A 24,496-nucleotide genomic window follows, 5' to 3' on the forward strand; every position below is an offset into this window, starting at 1 on the left:
GCTATATGGTACCTGTCATATGCATTACTGCTCAGTGTAGGATCTTCAAAAAAAAAAAAAAAAAAAAGGAAATAAATGCTATTCTTAGGCACTTGAATCTCACATCTAAGAAGCTCCTGTCTAATCCAAAATTGTTTTTATGTTTCAGAGTCAAGACTAAGTTAGTTTAATTTTCTTTCAAGTAACCTCTGTGACACCCTGAACAGACACAACTTGCTTTTTTTTTTTTTTTTTTTAAATTTTTTAACCTCCAACACTGATGTGTTTCATGGGAGTGCATGTGCTCTAAGGGACATCTCTTAGCTTCTGCCTCTTGTGTGTATTTATGCAGAGGCAGAGAGTTAAGTCCGTCCCCTCTCTGGAGAGCTGAGGGAGGTTTCTCTGCCGGGAAATGCAGTGCAGCTGGTGCCTAATTGCTGATTTCCCCTCCCAAGCCACTGTCTCCTTGTTTGCCTGCAGCAGGAAGGAAATCTCCCTTACCCCGGTGGGTGCCCAAGTAGATCCTAGCGTTGCATTAATTTGCCTGCAGGTCATTTCAGAAGCTCTCAATGGCAAAAGGGACATAGAGTGAAACAAGGGGTTGCCCTTCAGCTTTCTAAGTCTTCCAGTCTTTGTGCCAGCCCTGTAGCCATCCTTCCAGGCCAGAGCAGGGGATCCAGCTAGTTTTTTTCCCTACAAGTGGCCATCAGGAGGGCCCACCACCTGGCACAGCCATTGCGATGAGCAGGACCATGGCCAAGCGGGGATCCTGCTTGCTGGCCACGACGCAGCAGGCATTTCACACCCACGTTATGGGGCAGGTTTGGGTCCGCCTTTGTGGGTGAGACTGCACCAGATTGCTGGTGCCTATTTACAAGGTATACGTTGGGTGATGCAAAGGTCTGTTGAAGGGCCGCGTAGGAGTACGTATTTCCCATGTACGTGTCAGCTTTATTGTGATACTGTTGAAGTGCCCGGTGAGGTGCCAGCTTTGGGCGCTGCTGAAAGGGGGCTCGGTGGGTCTGGTCGAGTATCAGCATTGCTCCAAGTGGCCACAAAGAGTTCAAACTGCTCCTTGGCAGAGGCTGGCTGACAGCTAAGGAAAAGTACTCTGTTAGCACATCCATGATAGATATACAAAATGATACTCATAATACCATAATTATGTTTTAAAGTATGGTAAAAACATAATGTATACATAAATTTCCTCAGGTTCAAGTATTTCTTTCCTCTTCACTCTCTCTGCCTCTGCCAATCATTTGACCTGCTGTAACACCCCAGCTCCCATACCTGTGAGTACTTGCTGGGAATGATTCATCATTTCTGATGGATGTAATCCTCACATTCCTTGCTTTCCTGGGCTATGTCAGACATAACGTGTCCCAGTTTTCTTAAAGCTACTTTGACAGGATCAGCTTTAACAAAGATCTTGATTCATGCCAGTGCAAGAGAAAAATGAGGCCTGTTATCTCATCTTTTGCATGCCATCTAAGTGTCACTTCATCCCTACCTTTTTCAAAGGACTCATCTTTTGAGGACTCAGATGTGAGTAAGAAACGTGACTGGAGTGTGTGGCTGCGCTGCTGTATGCTCCACATGCAGTGGGAGGAGGTCTAGCTCCTGGCCACCGTGCCGCCTCTGGGTCCTGCACAGCACCCAGCAGTCCCGTGCCACCAGACATGTAGGTTGTTCTCTGAGCTTCCAACCAGCACGGTAGACTTTGGTTGAAAAATCTGAAAATGAGCACTTTGTGTGGCTCTACTTTTCCTAATACATGAAGAAGCCCATGGTCCCTGCAGGCAACGCCCTCATCAGCGCTGGTGCTCTCTGATGACTTCTTTTGGTGTTTGGTCCATTTTGAATCTGCTTATAGTGTTTATTAATTACTGATGCTACATTTTTTTCAGTCAAAAACCTAATTTCAAGCGCTTGCCTTCTCAAACTAGCTTCCAGGATGCCCAGTCAGGCACCAGCATGGGGGCATTTGGCACCTCAGTGCAGTGGCCCAGACAGGCCAGCCCCCGAGCACGGGGCAAGCAGAGGAAAACACCGCCCTGGGAGGCTGGCTGGAGAAGCTGCCTGTCCTGAGGCTCACAACATCCCACTCTTAGCTCCACAGTGCTGGCTTAACTCAGCCTAAGTCAACAGCTGAACCACAGCTGATGCCAAATTTCTGTCTTCAAAGTGTTTCGGGAGAGGTTCCTAACCCCCAGACTGAGGGCTGCCTGAGGGCTGAGGGCTTCCAGCGCGCAGCCTGGGGCCAGGCCTCGCTTCTGGGCTGCGTGGGGCGGAGAAGGGGCTTCTGTCACACTGCTGCCCTGCAGAGGGCACGGACAGAGCTGCCTTCCCTACCACGGCAGGATTTGTGGAGCTTCTCTGGAATTCCAGTAAATATCACAAATATTACAGACGCCTACGTGCTACATGGCCCCTGAACCGCTTTGTGCACAAGGCGTCGAGCTGGGTTCGATGGTCCTTGTGGGTCCCTTCCAACCTGGGCTATTCTTTGAGTATACGATTCTGTGACTGTAAAATGCGTGTTGCCTACAGGAATAAATTGCAGTCTTGATTGCCACAGGTCCAGAGAAAACGTCCCCCGCTTCACCTGATACAAAACACTTCTGCTACTTTTAGGAAAGAAAGAAATACTGGAACTCTTCCTTTATCTGCATCAGCATTTAAAATAAATCAATAAAATAAATAAATAAATAAATAAAATGCTTTTCCACCTAGTGCAAAGCTTTTGGTGTGTATGCATGTTGGTGTATGCGTGTTGTGCATTTAGTGCTCGCTGGTGGCTGATTCCTTGCCCCGAACCACTCTGTTGACTTATTGCTGATTGGCGTCCAGACATCCACACCTGGATCAGTCCTCTCCCTGTCCTAATTGTTAACATATTGTTTCTTGGTAATCATATACAATTTAATTTTAATTACTACCTTTAATAAGGCAGTGAACCACAGTGACCTGTTAGCTGGCTTATTTTCCTAATGAGAGTGAGGCAGCCTTTTGGCTCGCAATTAAGGCTTTCAAAGAACTCTTCCATCACCATCCAGGCTCTTCTGTCCCCCGGCACCCACCGGGTGCCCGCCTTTGCCTGGCGAGGGAGATGTCACCCATGCGAGCAGTGGACACCTAACCAAGTTGGCAAGTCTTCAGCAGGGTCTGGCAACGGAGCAGTGAGACTTTCACAGCTATAAGTAAATCGGAGAGGAGGGTAGGGTTTGGTAGGCTGCGGGAGCAAGGGGAAGCGGTGACTGCTCCTGTCTCTTCCTCACAGCAGCCAGAAGTAGGTGCTTTTATTCCCCCGTGCCCTGAATACCTCTGGTACTCGACACACGGCCTCACGATGAGCCGCTGAGCAACACCAGGTCGATGGAGAACACAAAACGAAAAGCAGACTGCGGGCAGCTCAGAGCAACAGCTTCTTATTAGGAAGGGTTGCCCAATGCAAGTCTGGCCATGTAATACACCAAGACTAGGAGTGGGTGAGCGAGCATTTCCCAAAGGTATCAGTGCATTGGACTGCGTGTCCCGGACATCCCTGGCTGGCAGCCGCCACCTCCACGCCCCAGCTCCTCCCGTCTCAGCTGGGCGAGGAGGGCAGGGACAGCCCGCACAGCTCTGCCATCGGGGATGGCATGCGTGCGGGTTAATTTAGCCGGGCTTAAGCATTAAGGGAGCAGTGGGGAAACCCGTTTCGGCATCCACGAGCCTTCATCCCCAGTGCCAGTCAGCACCGGCCCTGCAAGGAGCAGCGGGATGAGGAGAGGGGCACAGCGGTGAGGAGGGGTGGAGGGTGGAGGGAGAAGATGGCTCCAGGCAGAGCCTGTGTTTTTTGTGTTTGTTTTTTTTTCTTTTTTTTTAGACAGTAGGTAGCCACCTTGCTGAAAAAGATTAAGGCGTTATAAGAAGTTCATCAGACATTGAACCTTCAGTGTAAGAACAAGCACGAAGATGGATTTCGAAGACCTGTCACCTACGCCTCTTGCTTCCATAGCTTTGCTCGTAAGAGTGCATTTCACCAAACGAGGGTTTAATGGCTCATACCCCGGTACTACACAAAATGAGCTGAAAAAGCGGGAAAGTTGAAAAATTTCAACTTCCATTAGATTTCGGGAGGAACGTATCCCTCAGAACAACGCTTAGTCTCAGTGCTGGCATCAAATAGACAGGACGTTAACAGGAAAATACTTTGAATTTTATTTTTTCACGTTATTATCAAGTACACAATTACAATAATGTCACACATCCCTATATGATTCTATGTATTTTGTTTTTTCCTTTTGTCTTTTTTACAAAGTGTACAGAGGGAAGGACGTATACAATATTTAACAGGGTATTTTCTACAGAACAATAATTTATATTATGTCCTTGTAAAAATCTGTACCTTTTTTAAACATTAAACTGAAACATCCATTTCATAGCATTTGCTAAGCAAATTATTTAAGAATTAAAACTAACCTGTAACTAATGTCAGTACATTAACAATAACTATATTTTCATTTTCTCTTTATACAGACAAATACATTTTACAAAATCCACTTGACCAAACCCTCAGTTATTAAAAAAAAAATAATAATTCAACATTGTGCTTTAAAAAAAGAAAAAAAAGAAAGAAAGAAAGAAAGAAAGCGTGGGTATGATTCCAGGCTACATAAGAGAAAGAAAACGTGTAAAGTTGTGTTCTTTGTCTTTCAGCTTATTTAAAAAAATAAAGTTAAAAATGGCTAAAAGTCCTCAGCAACGCTATGGGAATTAATGCAGATTTTGTACACTTTTCAGGTTTCCAGTTAGAAAATGCTTGGAAGGTTTTAAGGGGGAAGTCGAGTGCGGGTACTCGGCAAGACGCGCGTGGAGAAACCTCCACCGCGTCTGCACCAAGGCGTCTGCTTTGGCAAGCGGCGGGCAGCGGCCGCGTAGGAAATCCACTGGCTGCAGCGTGGGCTCCAGCGACGGCAGGGAGCAGCGCATCTCCGCGGGAGGGTCACTAGCGGGGCTGCGCGAGCCTGGGGGTACGGGCAAGCAGGCTTCGGAAGGAAAACCACTGCAGGGCAGAGCGGGGTAAGTGGCATGGCATCGGGCTCTCCCCAACGGGTGGAAGCGAACTGAACACAAGTATTTAAGCTTACAGCGAAACAGAAGGGCTGAGCAAACCGGTGCGGGGCTCAGAAACGAAACCAAATACAGAACGTTTGGAAGATGCACATCTGCGAGGAAACCTTTGTCCCTTTATGGCCCCAAACCTGCAATCATTACTGCAATTCCTGTTGGACAGGACAGCGTGGACGGTCACCTGCCTAGGCAGGAGAGAAAGCACCAGGACAGGCTCTGAGCCTTTTCCGTGAGGGAACTGCTGGTTACAAACCTATCCTCGTCTGACCGCCGGTTGGGTGGGTCCGAAAGCTGCAATCCACAGCCAACCAGTGGCTTCAGGGGGAACTGGAGACAGGGGAGCGGGGCCAGGTCCTACGAGCTGGCATGTACTTGTCTGAGGTTCTTTGCCCAAGAGTTGTCGTTAACGTACATGACTTCATGCTTTGTACATTTATTCTGCAATTAGCAAATGATACAGCACTACTTTATAATAGTCTTCAGGTGGCAAAATTGCATATAATAATTGTAATGTTCTGCCAGCTGTTTATAAACAGATTAAAAGAACTGGGTTAATTCTGGATACTGTACTAATTAATAAACAGCAGCTTAACACAGCTGCTAATGGCTCAGGAAAAACATTCAATTTAGAAACAGTTCTGTTACTACCATAAGGGTATGCTACTATCGTTATGGGTATCTACAGCGAAACATCTCTGCTCCTCATGAACGCACCTGCTCCATTCCACCCCCTCCGAAGCTCTCAGCATCAGTATCTAGTTTCCAAAATCGAGGCACCTCTTGGTCTCAAATTTTATTCTAAATCAACTCAGAATAAAAATGTGACTTGAACCACAAACTGTTCTTTTGAAGAAATACTAATATACATAAAACCATTACATCTGAGGTACGTTTACCGGCACGTACAGACAGTTGTGATCTATCAACTCTGCAAATGGAACGACAGTATTTTATGCTTCCAACATCAAGTAAACTGAAAAGAAAAACCAACTCATTTGTAACACACAAAACCTTTCAAAGACAAAGAAGCACAGAACAATAAACATATTTGAGCATACTTTTAAATTTGTCAAAGATAAAAAATGCCCCAAACCATTTTTTTTTTTTAATTTTTATCTTTGAAACCTGAATTAAAACGCAGAATAGTTTTCCGCAATAACGTTAGACGTGTAACTCCTTGAACGCAAAATAGTGAACTTGCCACAGTCTGTATAGTCAAAACAAGACAATTAGGTGGGCCCTAGTGACTTTATCTTCAGCATCACAATTCCCCATTTTATACACACCTCCGACAATTTTAGCAAGAGAAATTTAATATTTTTAAAATTCACGACAAAACTGCATTAACATGGACACTGTGAGTATCAACGAGGTCAGTAAGATAAATATATTTAAATAAACTATTATGGTTGAAAAATTCATTAAGAGACGGGGTTTACTTTATTAAATGCAACTTTATTGTTGCCATCTTTTCTTCATTTATTAAACAAACTGAATAGAATTCAGAACACGCTATTGAACAAAAGGTATAAAAGTCAACTAGAAGCAATAATCCTATTTTTATACAGCAACAAATCAAATGCACAGTATGCTTTTTTTGTTGTTTTTTTTGTTTTGTTTTGTTTTGTTTGTTTGTTTGTTTTTTTGTGTGTGGGTGGGTGGGTGATCGCAGGTGATTGGCTTTAAAATAAGCTAACTGCCTGAAAGGCAAAATTCCTTTACAATTCCAGCCGTAAGTCTGTGAAAGAGACTTTAAGGCAGCCCAACATCTTTATGATGCCGCATAATGTGCTGGTTCTTCTCTGAAGGCCTTCGGAAACCTTTCTTGCAATACTCACACCGGTGAGGGTAGTCTTTTGTATGAATGGAAATAACATGCCGTTTGAAGCCTGAGGCGTCTGTAGTGCTATACTCACAGTACTCACATTGATAAACTTTCCTGCCACTGTGTGTTTTCATGTGTTTTTTCAGCTCGTTTTGTTGCCTAAAGCCCTTTCTACATCTCTTGCACCTGAATGGAAGATCCTTTGTGTGAACTGAGAGTATGTGGCGACTCAGAATAAACGGATCTGCAATCTTAAAGTCACAATGTCTGCATTGGTGCAATTTTTTACCCTTGTGAGCTGCCACGTGTTTTTTCAGTTCCGAAGGCCTATGAAAGCCTTTATCACACATATCACACTTATGAGGATAGTCTTTCGTGTGGACTGAAATTATGTGTCGTTTCAGATCACTCGAGTTTGAGCTCTTATGGTCACAATGCAAACACTGATGTGTTTTACTTTCTTGATGCATAAGCGTATGCTGCTGTAGCTCTTTGGTATCTGTAAAAGTCTGGAAACAAATATCGCACTTGGACGACGTTTCCTTACTGTGTTTAGTCTTTACGTGAGTTTTCAAGTTAGAAGAGTCGGCCGATCGGTATTCACAATATTGGCACTGGTACGGCTTTTCACCAGTGTGGATGCGCATGTGCTTCTTGAGCTCCGACGGGTGACGAAATCCCTTGCCGCACTCCACGCAAATGTGAGGAAAGTTCTTGCTGTGGACAGCTAAAAGGTGATGATTCAGTAATCCTTGTTCTGCTGTCTCATAGTCGCAGAATTTGCACTTGTGCATTTTATTAACTCCTTTGTCCCTGTGCACCATCTTGTGTGTAAATAAAGCTCCCGCGTGAGAGAAGCTTTTCCCACACTCATCGCGCTCAATAAGCTTTTCTGTTTTGTTGGTCAGCTTATGACTCTCCAAGTGGTTATGTAAACTTATTTTCTTATTCGTAGTGTAATCACAGTCTGTGCATCTGTATTTTTTCTTAGTAAGAAGGTGCTCCGGGTGGTTTTTCATGTGCCTTTTCAAGAAACCTCTAGACTTGAATTTTTTTCCACAAATCATGCAGGGGTAGACTGTCAATGGATGACCATCGGGGCCAATGATTATTGCTGGAAAACAAACAAACAAAAAAAAACATTTTCATCAATATTATACTTCAGTGAATTTTGTAACACTAACACTAAGCTGAATTGCTACATGAGATCAAGTCAGACACGCACACTACACTACATAATAACCTAGCTTGTCAGTGGCCTAGGTAGAAAAAATGAAGAGAATTAGTATTTTCATTTATGATTATTATCACCAGGAAAAAGAAAATACTGATTTTAGATGGAGACAACCAAAGCATCACCCAGCTGTTCTTCACCTCAAGTAATTCTACTTTGAACAATTCTGAGCTCACACATTAAATTCATGCAGAAAGCTATGCTAGCACAAAGAATGCTTGTTGAGTATTACATAGTAAGCGTACCGCATCACCATCTTTGCCTTTCCATGAATCTGCAGATCAAGTTTGATTTGGCAGTTTATTCACCTATCGCTGACTACAATTCACATGTCCCCAAACTAACACCTCCTCCTTGTGCCATCTGTCACAGTTACAATCTGAAGAGGTATCAAGCAGGCATCAATGAGAACACATTTCACACACAGACACCTCAAAGCCTTGGAACTTGTTTGCACTGATCCATCAGCCTGTTTTGTTTATCGTGAATTTGTCTAGGCATGGTAAAAAGCTCTCTTATCCAAAAATGTTTTAGGAGAACTGAGTAGGTAGCTGGAAACAGAAAAAGCAAACTTTAAAATTAAAATTTGCCAGGTTTACTAGTTCAGAGCTAGACAAAACAGAACTCCTACGGTTAAGTCATGATTTGGAAAGAAACTTCTAGTATAATTTAAAACAGGGCTATTAAAAAAAAAAATCACGTGTTTTCAACTTTATCAGACCAAATAAATCCTTCAGACCATAACACAGTAACAGCAGAAACCAAGTAATGCCAAAACAGCGTATCTGTGCTTATGGATGCAAGCAAGAACACTGGAGTGAACATCAGGACAATTTATTTCACAATTAAAAGGGCACAGAATTCACACTGGCTAATGTAAACATGTAACATTCAGCTTTTCCAGTCACTAGTTGAGCTGCTATAATGCAATATATTGTTCTGTGTAATTCAATAAAGACAAAAAGGTTTTTAGAAGTACTGTTACAGAGTGCTATTTTATCTGTCTAACCTTACCTTTAAAAAAGTTACCTTAACCAAACATTAAAATTAGTGTGGCAAGTCAAGTTTATCAGTTTTTAACCTTTTGCTATGACGCTGGGGTTTTTCTTGTCCCTTGACATAGTTTCCCTAAGAAGCGAACAGCAAAAAACAACCCTAAACCCACAATCCACACCAACTATATATATATATATATTTTGAATTTTTACACACATCTATGATGTAGAAGTGTTGCCAACAAAGTAATCTGCAATTTATTATTTTTTTAAAGAAATTGCACACCCTCTCAGCACACCACATTTGTTTATGGGTAAGTACCTACATGAATGAGAACACAGACAGCCACTACTCACCTGTTTGATACTGCCTAGACTCAGGCCTCCTTTTCTTCTTTGGTTTTTGCTTAGCCAGTCTCCCAAGTCCAGCTGACTCATCTATGTGCAAAAGAGCACTTGCAGTGCCATTCCGACTTTCAATGCCATCACTATTATTACCTAACGAGATAAGTTAAAAAGTTACCCCCTGTCATCACAGTGGAGATTATCTGAGCAACAAACTCTAGAATGCTAATTAAAAAAACAATAAACAATTGCCTTGACATTTAATCAAACCATAACAACATATAGGATGAGTCGAAAAACCTGCCTTGTATGGAACTGATGATTTTGTTATCATTCCAAATAATTGGTATTACGAACCCCATAGCCTTGGCTTTGTAAAAGTAATTTACAGGAGTAGACAATTAATAGGAGTAAATGGCTTTCTATTTCACAAAGAGTTTAAGTGCAGCACTTTTTCCATTCCTTCGACTGGTAATTGTGCCCAAAGCGTTTAACATCAATAAACAAGAATGTCACAATATTTCTGGTGCCCGACGGTCTTCTCAGCCCTGAAATACATTCATGTGTGCTCTCATTCACTTCTGGGCATCTGAATTCACCTGACTGAAGCTCCTCACACACCAGATTTCAAAACAGGAGCCGTGACCAATGAGTTCTTCTGAGCAGCCCATAAACTTGCACACAAACACTATACACTACGTACTATTTGCACACCTAAAATTTTAACACAAATTATTTCCTCTGGCAACAAAGAACATGCTTGGTATTGTCTAACACAAAGAAGGAAACAATCTTTACCCCACAGAGCTCTGTGTTTAATACACAAATGGTATCACAGGACATAAAACAAACACAACAATTCCAAGTAAATATATGCATATACTTGGGAAGGTACTTACTGGCAATTAGTTTAACATTAGTGGTTTAAGAGCCTAAGTAAATGTTAACAACAAATGTTGTGGACAAGTATTTACTTGAATCAACAGAAGACAACAGCTCCTAGTCAAAGAAGAGCACACAAACGAGACAGAAGACTCAAGTGGAAGACAGCACGAGAAGCTCAATGGCTGTTCCCTTTGCAGAGTGCTGTGAATGTAAGGAGAGTCAGAGCCAGGAACAGACATGTGCAGAGCCTGGAGATTCTGACCTACGCGCTAGCTCAGGTGTTGAACAGTAAACATGGTGAGTGACACAAATGTTGAAAGCAAAAAGAAATTTCACATCTTACACGGAGCAGTTACAATTTGCAACAGATGCATGAAGAGTCCTTCCAAGTGTAACTCAGAACAGGCCTGAAACATTTTCTAATACTGGAATAAAACTGCAGAACTTGCTGGAATATAAAGCCCAGTGGTGGAACGGGGCTTTGCTACAATACAGCAACAAAACACATTCAACACTTAGGATCCCATTTGTTATCAGCCTTTAATACCTCTTGAAGTGGAGGAGAGTTCTGAGAAGTGCAAATAACAAACCTCTGCCAAACTTTTGCCATTATCATGCCCTCATTGCTTCATTATTTCTTCCATTCCCCACCATCCCTCCTGCTGCATGGAAGGTTGCTTACTTCTGATGATACGAGCACTCTGCTGTTTCCCACATTCTTACATTCCACTTGCGATTCCACCTCTTTGTTCTTAGTCGTCTGCTCCATTTTACCCTCCTTCTCCACAGTCACTGAACGTTCTGTCTACAGCTGTCCTCTTAATTTCATTTTGTGTTCCTACTCAGCCTGGCTTCTGTCCTTTCCCCTACACTGAAGCTCTGCTCACCTGTGTGTGGCCAAAGGTGAGGCTCTATCCAGCCCCTAAGCAACTCCTAACACGTGCTGTTCCTTGAGATCTTGCCCTCCCTTGACTTACATGTATGTCTATGATTTGAGACCCATGATGCATTCTCAGCACTTCCCTCTCCTTTGTTCACTGGCACCATTACCAAAATTCACATCGTACAGACACATACCCTGGGTTTTGTCCCCCACTCCACTATTTTTTCTGCTTCACTTACTCTGAGTGTGCTTAGAAGGAGGATGGCGGCAATACAGAAACCTTTCTAAGATGAGATTTTGCTCTACCAGCTTATGTAGGGTTTGGAAACCAGTTGGTGCACCAGTTGGTGCCCAGATACTAATGCTCACGAAAAACAGTTCCGCATGCTAGAAATATTCTCAAGGTTCTTCTATAATGTTGAGATCTATCCCTCCAGCTTATTTTTCATTAATTAGTTATTTCCATCAGTGAAATCTCACATGTATACGTTCCTCCTAGAAAACACTTAAATCAAGCTAGAGGCCAGCGTTGCTTTTCACTGTTACACTGAATCCTACATATTCCCATCTGCTTTTTTCTTTCCAAATAAAAATATTCAGCTCTATTCCCTAGCCAACTCTTTCTGTATCCTGAAACTGTGAAGGACAAATGTACTTGAGATGCAATTTTTCAGCTGAATTCCTGTGTACTTCCCCTTCCACATCTTGACACTATGAAGGAAAATGCCTATTAAAATAGCAATAAAAAGAAGCCAGCTTTACAGCTTCTCCCCTCTTCTCTTCTTTAATTTTAAGGCTCATTATGCCAAGAAATCATTCTTAAACAAGAAGCACAAGCACAAAAAGCACTCTACCCTCCAAAAACAAAATCCAACATTTTGTTATGGTGTTGCCAGGAAGAATTCTTTGAATGTTACCTACCATAAGCTGCTGCCCATGCTATGGGCATGAAAGTTTTAATTTCGTTGTCATCAATTTGCTGCTCATGGGCCACTGCTGCATCCTCCTCTCCGACGATCACTTCCATATAAACCTCATCAGCTATTTCCGCAACGTCTAGGAAAAAAAGAAATCAGGAAAAAATTAGTAAGAACACTGCACTGCTGAAAGTGAAAATCCCCGTTCCCAAATGAAAGCCACCTACTTACTTAAATCTTCGTCTTCGTGCTGAGAATCATTTACAGTCATGTAAACCATTTTCTCCCTTGGAATACGAATACTGCTATTTTGATCAAGTAAGCCAACTGCGTGATCATTCTCTGGCTCACTCTCGACAACGTCTACCGTGCCCCCTAGTTAGGAAAACCAGAACAAAATATTTTAATACATTTTGTTCAAATTCTATTCTAAATTGCAAAAACCAAGAGGTTGCACGTCTTGAACGTTTAGACCCACAGCTTCTTATGGATGACTGGAGAGAAACCACTATCTCTGCTTTGGCAAGATTTCAAGTATCAGGTTGGAGTATTCTAAAATGAGCACGTCTTACCTAAATCATCTTCTCCAGGATCTGCTTTGAATATATAGACCTTGATGACTTCTGGACAAATGCCATCCACTTTACAAGAGCCACTTTCTGACTCTGCCTCCATGGTAATTTCAGCAGAACCCTCGTGTTCTATCTTACCGGCATCATCCACTACAAAAACAAGTTATTACAATTACCCAGTCGTATACAGACAGACCCATGAAAGGCTTTATTACTTTATTACTCAAAGTTGGAAGCGGTTTGAAGTTACATTGTGATAAAGAACCTACCCATAAATACTTTTTTCATATCACTGACATGGCCAATAAACACATAAAACTCAAGCCGTATCTTCTAGTTAAGGGGGAAGTGCAGGAGTGCTGCAGTGATGTGACTAGAAGCACGAGCACCACACCAGGCAACACTAATAGGGAAACAGTGATCTGCAGCAAGATGGTGGTAGCAAGAAACAGCACGTTAGTACTTACTCTGCGGCATAATTTTACTTGTTCTCACTTTTAGGTGCTTTTCTCCTTCACATCTAACAAGTATCTGCTGTTGACCCCTGTCTCTAATGCAAGTGGTACTATTCTCGCCAGGCCAACCTGGTTCCTTGCAAGGTGGTGTTATTAATGCTTTTTCCTACCGACTAGAGGGGAAACCCAGATGAAAAACCTCCACCTCTTCTCATCCACTCACGGCTCCAAAGCGCTGCTGTGACGTTGCAGCCCTGGTGAACCTCCTCAATTAATTGCTCACAGCACCCTTCCCAACAGGGACGTGCACTGGATTTTACAGTGTAGCCCATACATTCTCCTGACCATCACCTCCAATTTTGTTCTCTTCCTCTCAGAAGCGCTCTGACACCCAGCTTCAGTTGGGAGTGCCGTAACTTGCCTGGGCCTCCCACAGAAGCGTGGCTAACAGCCAGGTTTCTAAGGAGCACATTTCTGATGTATAAGACACATTCTACGCAGGCACGTGCACACACACACACACACCATCTGATTTTACCAAGCCTGGGTTTTCAAGACAAAATACTAAATACGCACTGACTAAATCAATTCCAGTATTTCAAAACCTTTTCAGAATCTTCCGACTCCAAAAGCTCCAGAATTTTCTCACAGTGATGAGATTATTTACGAACTTGTAATGTGACACCACACTTTTGAAATCTGTCACTTGATTGTTCTTTCTTTGAGTTACTTTTGGAGGCTGGTGTGGCTCCATCAGAGCCACGTTTAACTTGGATTCATAACAGCAACGTGCCAAATTTATACTAAAGAGAAGTGTAAGAACTGTCCAGTAAGTACTGCAGCATTTTTGACTACCATGCCTAGCACATACAAAATTAATAACGCAGTATGCTCACTGTACTGGTACTCACAAAACTACCCTCATAACTACATCACAGCTTGTATAACTCAGTAACTCGGCAACTCTTCTATTTACGTGAGGATCTACCTAAAAATAAAATAAAATATGCAAGCTCAGAACATTATGACAATTGTTTTCCTGCCAGGAAGTCAATAAAGTAGCCTTTAAGTTAGATAAGCTAGCATGTGCTCTGTCTCGTGGCTGACACGCAACTGTACTTAAGTATCGTTTCTCAACGAGGCATCATTATTCACAAAGAAATATGAATGACATTAAATGAATTCATGAAGACTAAAATAAATTAGTCTCCCTCTCCTCACAAAAACGGCAGCAGAAAAAACTTGAATGTGCTTATTCCAAGTTCACGATCAATGGCCGCTGCACAGAATGTCTGAAGGAGTACAAGGAGTACAGGATTTTGTGGTGAGGGACAACGTAACATCCTGTAGCTGAACCCCAAAATATTTCAAAAGTAAAAGCCTCCAGATGTTATTTTGAGTCGCATTAACATAGCTCTACAGTACGCGTATTCAGTTGTTGAGCAGACTTTTATAAATTCTTTGGCACGGGCACGAAAGGCCAAATGTCACTGGAACAAAACGAAAACTTGCTCTGGTTCCTGCTCTAGGTGCGTGGAGTTGTTCTTCTTCAACTTGGCTGCTCCCAGCGTCACGCACGTGTACGTGGAAGGCTTTCAAATCAGCGCAGACTGACTTTACACTGCTGAAGCCAAAGGGGAAGTCTGCCGCCAAGTTCAACTGATGCTGGAACAGGCTCAAGGAAGGAAAATTACGGCTGAAGCAATTAAAGACAAAACAAACCTACACGCACCATATGAAGCGGGCCGGTTTCTTTCAACAAAAACCGAGTATGTATGGAAGTATCCATTGATAACATTCACACAACAGAAGAATTCCAGGTCTTAAAAATATGCTCCAGCCTTTGAAATAAGTTCTCCAGGATTCAAAGGCAACTTTTAAACAACACGATTTAAAAAATTCCTTACACAATTTCTGGTTTGTTTATCTCTGACTTCCCTCCATATCCAACTGTATTTTCAAAGTTAGTTTAAGCACTCTTTAACGGCACCATTCAACTATGATGAAATTGATTTGTAGGCCAACTTTCCTCATACAAAAGGGGAAAAAAATAAAGCCCTTGAAGGACTTGGAAAGGTAGTAGTATTTGCTCGGCATAGTAGCAAATAGGTAGCAGGAAGAAAAATGGTGTGGAAAGAAAAAGGAAGAACAGAGATAAGAAGAGAGAAATGAGGCCAAAGAGAAGGGGTATCTATCACACAGAGCACCACTTCCATAGTGTTTTGTCCGATGGATATATGAGCATTTATCTACACTGATTCATTTATGCTCTGGCAGCATTTATGGAACTTGATTTCTATTTAACACTTTCCCCATGTTTCTGCCTTCTCCACGTATCTCATTCTCACCACCAGAGCAAATGATTCATAAGGAACCGACTGATCAGTGTTTGAAACTGCAACTCTGGTGACGTTCAAAGTTTTCATTCAAATTCACAGCCCATCGAGGGATCCCGCAGAAACCCATCTCACCCATGCACAACTGGCATTTTCTTAAATTCTTCCTCTTGGAAACTACAAAACACACACAAAAAAAAACCACCCTGACCAACCTTCAAAGTACTAGCTTAGCTTATAAGAGGCCATTACTTTTCAAGTACTAGAAAAAAAAAATCAGACTAGCATTATTCCAATATATTTGTCTGCATAGAAAAGAACCAACCCTACGTAACCATTCCTAATGAGAAAGGACACTGCTTAGCATCCTGTTTTTGCTAAAGCAGCCTAAAAGCACGCTGTGTTCCCCAGGCAGACTGCTCGGTTATCTGCGATACAAACATTTCACTTGTACTTCACTCGATGGCAAAGAATTGCTGGTACACTACAGAAGTGATTTGTACTGACGGGTTATTTCTTTAATGGCCAAGTAGGTTTCCTAACCTGTGGGAAAACAGAAATCTGTTCTATTTTGATTTTAATGCCATTCCCATTAGAGAGGGAATGCCCCTCAGGGTAGCAATCAGTGGAGCATTTCCTCAGTGTTTAACACCCATCCTTCTCATTCTGCTCTCCCCAGACCACACAAGGGACTGCTCTGAGACCAGCTCATTCCCAGACCAAGGGAACTCTCCTCTCCCTCCCCTCTCAGGGTGACTGCCTCGGCAGTTTTGGCTGCACTAGCTGTTGGTGCCCTTCTGATGGTTGAGCAGAAGGCACAGCAACATGCTCTGCCTCACAGAAGGGAAAACGTGATTTCCTGCATCTTTAAGAACCTCCAGGGGAAAAGAGTGAGGTATTTACTTACGCTAAAAGAGCAAACAAAAGCATTTTGTTTTCCTGACTAAAAGTCTACTGTATGGCTGTAACAAAGGCACGAACATTATGGCTTTGCTGGTCAGATCCAATGCTTTCAACTTAATCATGTTATCCAAGGACGAGGACAGAGATGTTTCACCTAGACCTATGAAAAGACTATTATAATTATACCTCTTTGAGTAGCCCAGGTTTTGACTCCTGTAATGGAAAGTGTTAGTTCAGGTCCAACAAGGACAGACAAGTCTAACTCAGTCACAGTAAGGATACGGACACGGCACATCCCCTGTGTCTGGGAACGTCACTTAACTTCCTAAAACTCCAGCTTGAACTTTGCCAGGCTACCCTTCCCTCTCTCCAGACTCCACTTATCAAACCTCCTCTGTGCCTCACTGTTTTTACTTCAATTAAACACAAAAACACCGGAGTACAACTTCTTTGTCTTATGCGACTCGTTCATGCCGGAGGGTACACCTCATTTTGCCAAACTGAAAAAAAAATCAGACAAGCAAAAATCTCAGTTTCCATCATGTGGCACTACTCCCCTTCATTAGCAAGTCCTGTTTTTTCCTGGTTTTGCTAAATATTAGCTAATCTCACCGTTACCATTTCACTTAGGAGAAATGATTTTATGAGCCTTAGGATTTGCTACCCAACATTTGGGAACAGTGTGAGCCAGAACGCAATTCATCATTTCCTGCCCAAAGGTTGTGGGCAATCCCCACCAACTGGCTTGTTATCGCTTACGTGAAAGAAGAGCCAATTTATCAAACCTCCTTCAAACCTTTTCAAGCTACTCATTAGTAGCAGTTTGCAGTCTCTGTTGAATGAACAAATGCCCGCCTCAGCCCTGCTCTAAGTGTCCCAAATCCACCACAGACCAAAAAAAAAAAGCTTGAGGGCAAAGACAAAGTATGCAAGAAAAAAGGAGAGTGTTTCAGATGACAAGCAATAATATAGCCTGAGCCAACAGTATCTTGAAAAAAAAAAAAAGAAGCAAAGATATATAAATGTAGAAACTAAATTAAATCTGAACAGGAAAAGGAACATGAAACCACCGAGTGTCTTGAAGGCAAGTCCCAGAATGGAAGTCAAAGGGACGGTACTCACTGAAGAGACCAAACAGTGTGAAACCAGGGAGGCAGAAAGACAGTATTTAAGAAAGTAGGGATATATTAGTCATTTCAAAACAGGTATTTGCGGGATAAAACTACAGAAATGATCCTATTTGAAAAAAATCTGTGTAGGCTCCATACCTCAGGAACAAAAATGCAAACATGTAAAGAAAGCCAAAAGATAGGAAGAAGAGAGCAAGAAGGTTTCGCCTGCTTTCCACAGAAGCGTACAGGCTGAGAAACCCATGGCCACAGAAGGAATGTGAGGTGTGATGGCCCGCCTTCCACGCGACGAGATAGAAGATAAAGCATCCCGAAGAACAGAGTCTAAGCCCCAGACTGGGAAGCAGCTCCGCGTGGCTGCTGTAACAGCAGACAGAAGTACGCCCCGACATCCGCCCCAGCAGCCACAGGAGCTTTGCCAGGACCGAGCATGAGCGCACAGGTTAAGATGGAAAAATCAAACCCTGTGTTGATTTTCCTTCCTTTGAAAAACCACCTACTACCGAGGGCAACCCAACAACCGAGACAGGCAACAGGAAAGATCAATAAACACACGCACTGCTGATGCAAAAATAATGGAAATGAGTTTAGATGATCCTTTCCCCACAAGGAAGGGACTATTTGGGAAGTCTGCCTCTGCCTGACAGGAAGGCACCAGCCCCTGCCTTCGCAACCAGCAGAACTCGTTGCGCAGGCTGCACACACAGTAGGTGGCAACAGGGAACTTCCCTCTCCAACCAACTGCAGCACGCAATTTACCATTTTAAACACAAATAGCAAAGGCGCGCCTTTGGTAACAAAATGAACGTTTCAAATGCTGGCTTGTCCAAGGCCCTGAATCTAGAGAAAACACTTCGCAAGACGATCAGGGGGAGTTTGATGCTAAAGGAGGTACCACACTGCAGCAATGCATGTGCAGGAGCGCGTGACTGAAAATGGAGACTCTCCCCGCACAGCTGAACACTCACTTTCTCCTGTTTTCGGTCAGCTACCGCCTGCTGGCAGCGGCTACCACGTCTAAGAAGACCTCCTAGCTGGCTGGGCTTTTTAGGGATCATGCAAATGACAGCTTCAGTCCCCGTCCCTCTGCGAGAGGCTATGCTGGCAGTGGCTGAAGGGCATCGTATCTGCCCGGCCCTCTCCCTTCAATTTATGCAGGCCACAGGTTGCGAAGGGATCCTGCCACAGCAGCCTCCGTGCTGCAGGATGCTAACCTGCAGGGGGAGGGTGAGCAGAGAAGCAGCAGCAGCATTTTAAAGAGCTACAGTCAAGGATAAGGAACAGGTTAAGGAGCACCAGCAGAGCCCTTACACAGTCAGGTCCCAATTCCATGGGTGGATTATCCACTCCGTTGCCTAACTATGCTGCAGGTGCTTGCAGGTGTTTGGGCTGCTTTCATCTGACCTAAGTGGGGACCAGAATCAGAAAGTTACAGATGTACCAAGCTGCACAGAGAGCATTTATTAGTCTGGAGAAATATCACTTCAGGGAGCAGCACCCCCAAGCCCTCCTCTCTCTATGCCATCTCAGCACGTTCCTGCTGCTGAGTTTTACAGTATTTTGCGTTATCCATATTATTGTGTTATCCGTATTTTGCATTATCCCAAGTCATTGTTTTCCCAGATAATAGAGAATTAACTGTACCTCATATAAACTCAAAACATGGCTGCACAAGGTTACGCAAGGAACTCAAGAGATGATAAATTAAGAAATGCAGTGATCCTAGGTAAGGAGAAGCAACATTAAAATCCATAAGCACGGAATATAAAATTAAAACAAATTATCATACATTTCAAAAGAAGCGTCCAAAGCAAAAGAAAAACATGGGGAAAAAACAGGTAACTGAGGCAGAGCATAAAGTATGGCTCATCAATGGAGTCATTTAATGCTAGACAAAACTGAAGTGTCTGAAATGGCAATTAAACAAATCAGACTAACAAAGCTTTTCTATTTCTATGACAAACAAACGTTCAGCAGTGACACTCTGATGTTCCCAGGTGCTGCACCGAGTCAACATTACAATAGGTAACATACTTCAAATATGTAACACACTTAGAATAAGCTCCACTTCACACTAATGGATATCCTCAGTGGAAAAAGGATTGATAATATGCTGTGTTTTTTCCCCACCCTCCCTCTACTTTAAGCCTTCTGAAATAGGATTCAAATGGATTGTGCCACTGTTTCTAGGGAAGACGAAAATATTCACAATTGCTTCTCAGCTACGAGCAGCATCAGCTACTCTTTTTATTAGCAGCATACCTCTGTCCTTTACTTAATCAAGAAAAGAAGACATCTTAAAAAACAATAGAGAAAAATATACTGTTGTCTGTATTTATGCAGGGCGCGAAGGGGAGAGCCTTCACAAAATAACAAGACAAAGACAACGAATTGTCGTTTAGGCCTCCAAAAAAACAATTTTTGGACTCCCTTTTCCATGAAGTAAGCGTTTGGTTTTCTTAATGGCTTGGCAGTAATTTTAGTAACCTGCATATAAATGCATTTTCATACAACGTCACATTTATTTTCTTTCACTTCTTAGTAAGTATATGGCATTCACTTTACTGGAATCCTGCTCTGTTATTTATACGCCGCAAAATGCTACAGAAATACCTTATAATCAGACATGCATTTGCCAGTAGTTCTCTCCATTAGCTTCACCAGAATTTTCAGCTGGTACACGTTCCTAAAGATACCCCCATCTGAGTACATTTGGGAGACTGGCACTTCAGTAAATATAGGAAGCCTGGTTCTGGTTCTGTTGTAAGCCTTCGCCCGGATATTTCAAGCATCACCCAAACCCGTATTGTAAGAACTTTGATGGCTTTACCCAGACACTTACAAGAAATCATCAGGTAATCTTCACAGTTGCCCTTCTCGTCTTGGTGTTCCACAGGGATCCCATTGGCATCAATCACTGCTTCTGATGCACAGTCTGCCACCAAGACTTCTTCAGAAACAACATCTGTTCCCAGAGTATCGGTGACAATATCTGTTTCTTCGACATTATCATGAACTACATGTTCTACGTGTCCAACTTCAGGTACATGCATTGACTCGCTCGTCAGTACATGTTCTGGTATTGACATTGCTTCTGCTGTTATGTCAGAAGCTAGGACATCATCTGGGACAGTGCAATGAGCCAAAGAGACCTCTTCAGCTACGTCTGTGTCCAGCACTTGTTCAGGAATAATGACAGTTTCAGATACGTCTGGCTCCTCCATAATATCTGGGCACTGAACATCCTCGATAACAACATCCTCAATGACATCTTGGATTACTACAGAATCTGGATCATCAGGAACAAAATTATGCACGGTTATATCTGAGTCGACTACATCTGAAACAAATACTGTTTCCTGTACTTCCACAACAATCTGATCTCCGTCCATATGTGCTGCATCAGCTCCTGAAAAACATAATCAAAACAACGTTTAAATTGTAGAACTAACTCACGTGAAGTGGTTAATATTGAAATTACGTCTATTTTACTTCAACTTTTACACTATGCAGCCGTTTAGCAAAGCCATCGTAAGATTGGCTTAATTACAAGCAATTAAGACAGGCAGATAAACAGGAGCTGATAAAGCACGTTGTCAGTAGATACTGACATAACTAAGATGAACAACATAGCGAACAAAAGGCTACCAATTTTTAGGATCTCCCCCGATATCCAAACAACTTTTACTTCACAGAACGGTAGCTCATTTGTATTGCTCTGAGTACTGAAAACAGCTGGAAATCTGAGGTGACTACTCTCTACAAAAAGCATCGCTGTAGCATAGCACCTTGAAACAAAGGCAACATAAACGACAGTCCACAGCATCTCATGTGTACAGTCTTATCTACATATTATCTCCTGACAGACCTGTTGGATCAAAAAACGCATTTGGCTCATGTGGCTGCAATTCAAGCCCATCTTCATCCATGGCCTTTAACTCTCATCAGTCACAGTGTCTGTAGAAGGTAAAGAAGAAAGGTTATTTAACTCACAAGTATTATGCAGAGAAGGTTGCCTCTGCCCTCACAATACTCATTGTAGGAAAAGCTGGAATTTGGGGCATATGGAGGTGAACAGAGGACACCTCTTGACTTGAAGATGGCCCAGAAATCACTCAGAGTAAACCCATTTGGGATTCGAGAAATACTATTCCAAACCACCAAACACCCATGGCGAAGTATGAGGAGCGTAACCTCTGACTACCCCAGGCCACTTGTCAAAACACCAGAAATACAGAAAGCACAGAAAAAGCTGATAAAGGGATATGGAAATGTGATTTCCTCACAAAGAAAAAAATAAATAAATTAAAAAAAAAGACAAAGTCCAGGCAAGTTCACACTCAAGTCTTTTTGGATGGCAGGGGATACAGCGTTCTCAAGCCAACAAAGCCTGAGAAGGTTAAGCTAAGGGCAGGCAGCTAGCAACCTGAAACACACATCACTTTTAATGCCCCTCTGCTCATCAACTCGGACAGTCAGGAGGAAGTTACTCCTACGCCACCTGAGGGACTGAAATCCTCAGTGCAAACTGGTTCCAGAATATAACACCACAGGTTTTCAAATCTCATGACTGTGAATATTTAAAAAACACCAACCTAAAGACAAAGTACCTATTTGTTTTTATACTTGAAATATTCTCCAATTACCAAATCGTCAAAAGTTCTACCAAGTTTCTATGGACAGAATGCCAACTTTTCTTCAAAGCATGCAGGCTTTCAGTCGTCTCAACAGAAGAACCAAACGATACTACAAAGTCAAAATACCAAGTAGGCCTGAAACCCCAATCTAGATCTTGCTGTTTGTGTAAAAGTATTATCATTAGGATAAGGCAAACCCACTTGGGTACAATGGGATCTAAGGTGGACTTGGACTAGTCCCTTGTGCTAAGGACAACGAGCTATCGAGTGCTGAACCAGCCAGAGGCAACAGCAGCACGCTGCTCAACGCTTCTGCCCGAGTCTCCATACAAGCGGACGATGCAGATTTCAGCGGTTCTCCTTCCTCCGACCATTTCTCAGTGACAGAAATCTCCCCATGTCTTTGATGCCTTCATAAAAGGCCTAGAAAAAAAGGTTAAGATTCTGGCCAAGGCTTCCACAGGAATCATACCCTGTCCAAAACTGCGCCAACTGGCGTCCGCATTGTGTTTTCAGGGGGATCACTGCTACATACAACACAAAAACTACTCCAAAGCGCACAACTGTCACCTGTAGCAAGTATTTTCTAGACTTCACCATTCTTCTAGCTCAACTTCTCAAAAGGTGACCACAAAATATAGCCAGATATCAAACTATCGGAAAAACAGCCACAGGACAGTAATTTTCCAAGGATTTCCGCATTTGTGTGGCGTTCAGTTGGAAGGGCCCAGGGGTGCTACCAGGTCGCTGTGGTGTGCAGCTGGACATAAATCACCTTGCCATTATTCTGGATGTCAACCTTTTCTGTCAGAGGCGCTCGCTATTATGAACAGGAGTATCTATGCCTTTTTTTTTAAGGATTAAGAGCAGAAAATAAGCATTTCTTAGCCTGAGATATAAGATATAGCTTGACTGATGGCGATCAACTTCTGCCAGGCCAGAGAAACAAGAACAGAGTACGAAGGATGAATACAGTCATTTAAGCAGGAATTATTCATGCCCAACTTTGTTTACTTCTATCTGCTCAGCAGACGCCTTGTCAACCATTACAAATTTCTGTTCTAATCACGTTGTCTCTTGAGTTGTTTTCAGTGTTTAGCTTTCCTGTTACTCCAACTCCTCGCATCCCTGTACCTGCACGACATTCATTACCTTCTCACCCACTCGTTTAACCTTTCCAGCTCACAGCTACAGAACTCTCTCATCATTTACATAACACCGTGCTACTCCAAAATGTGAAGATTACACCAGCGTTTCACAGATTTTTTGGGAGAGACCGGGAGGCCTGACTGTGTGGAAACGCACTGCCCCTCTCCTCAGGCACACATCAGAAGCTAGCGTTCGCTGCCCAGGTTCCTGGGAAAAGCCAGGACGCTGTTTCTGCCTGTGCTTTTGAGGACTGCATTATCACACGTGTTGGCCCCTGATCAGCTGGAACCCAACCAGCTTGAAGTGTCAGTTCACCACGAGCCACCGGGGGAACTGGCATTTGTTTTCTCTGTTTCCTGCTTTCATCACCCACCTGACCAGCACGCCACCACAAATTCCTACTTCTTATGATTCATGCGTGCACTTTCTCTACCCTAACCTCTCTCCAAATTCCTCACTCTCCCTATTACTGAGGCTCTCCCTCGTCTTCTTTTTGTCTCTCTCTTCCTCCGTGAGACCCGGAGGCTGCCGCCACTACGTCTCAGCTTCCAGCAGGAGCCTGCTGACACGATTTCTTCACTGCTGCCCGGATTCCAGGCGCCAGCTGCTACAACCAGCAAGTCTGTGGTGCTCGTGGTGGTGCCACTTCATAAAGACGCTGCCACCAGCACAGACAGCCCAGCAGACCTTCAACTGCGTGTTCTGCATACCAGCGTGGTCTCTTCTGTATTAGCCAGCTCTTTTCACCTACAGGGGCATAATGTTATGCAAAGCCAAGGCTCGTGCTCTACGAAAAATGACTGGAGAAGCTTCCCAGGCAAGTGAGTTTTCAAGACTGAGTCTTTAAAAGGCGATGAATTTATGCTCTGGTACTTGTTCAAAAGAAGGAAAAAAAAATCTGAATGAGTTTCTTCCTAAATAATGTTTCTCATAGTGAACTTTTGTACCCCGTTCCAGCCAAAAAAAATCTCATACACAAAGCCCTACACATGTGCAGCGCCGTAAAACTGCTCCACCAGGGCACAGACCCCCTCCCTCATGCAGCAATGTAATTAGGGAAGAAGACCAAAAGAGGCAGGCACTTAAAACACAATATAAGTAAACCATTTACATTGATAAAGGTGCCCAAATCAAAA

At 43.0% G+C, this 24,496-nt stretch overlaps 1 protein-coding gene across 1 annotated transcript in view; it reads right to left on the bottom strand.

Moving 5' to 3' along the window:
- Positions 1 to 4,576: 4,576 nt before the first annotated feature.
- ZFX (zinc finger protein X-linked) overlaps positions 4,577 to 24,496 on the bottom strand; it is a 22,674-nt gene continuing 2,754 nt past the window's right edge. Inside the window, exons 2-8 of the mRNA XM_032192449.1 lie at positions 21,443 to 21,531; positions 20,417 to 20,983; positions 12,751 to 12,900; positions 12,410 to 12,553; positions 12,183 to 12,317; positions 9,506 to 9,646; positions 4,577 to 8,033 (exon numbers count right to left, since the gene is read on the bottom strand). Coding sequence (XP_032048340.1) covers positions 6,847 to 8,033; positions 9,506 to 9,646; positions 12,183 to 12,317; positions 12,410 to 12,553; positions 12,751 to 12,900; positions 20,417 to 20,983; positions 21,443 to 21,503 — 2,385 coding nt within the window. The 5' untranslated portion in view covers positions 21,504 to 21,531 and the 3' untranslated portion in view covers positions 4,577 to 6,846. The remainder of the gene's footprint in view (positions 8,034 to 9,505; positions 9,647 to 12,182; positions 12,318 to 12,409; positions 12,554 to 12,750; positions 12,901 to 20,416; positions 20,984 to 21,442; positions 21,532 to 24,496) is intronic.

This window comes from Aythya fuligula, chromosome 1 (assembly GCF_009819795.1).
Source record: "Aythya fuligula isolate bAytFul2 chromosome 1, bAytFul2.pri, whole genome shotgun sequence".
Classification (NCBI taxonomy): domain Eukaryota; kingdom Metazoa; phylum Chordata; class Aves; order Anseriformes; family Anatidae; genus Aythya; species Aythya fuligula.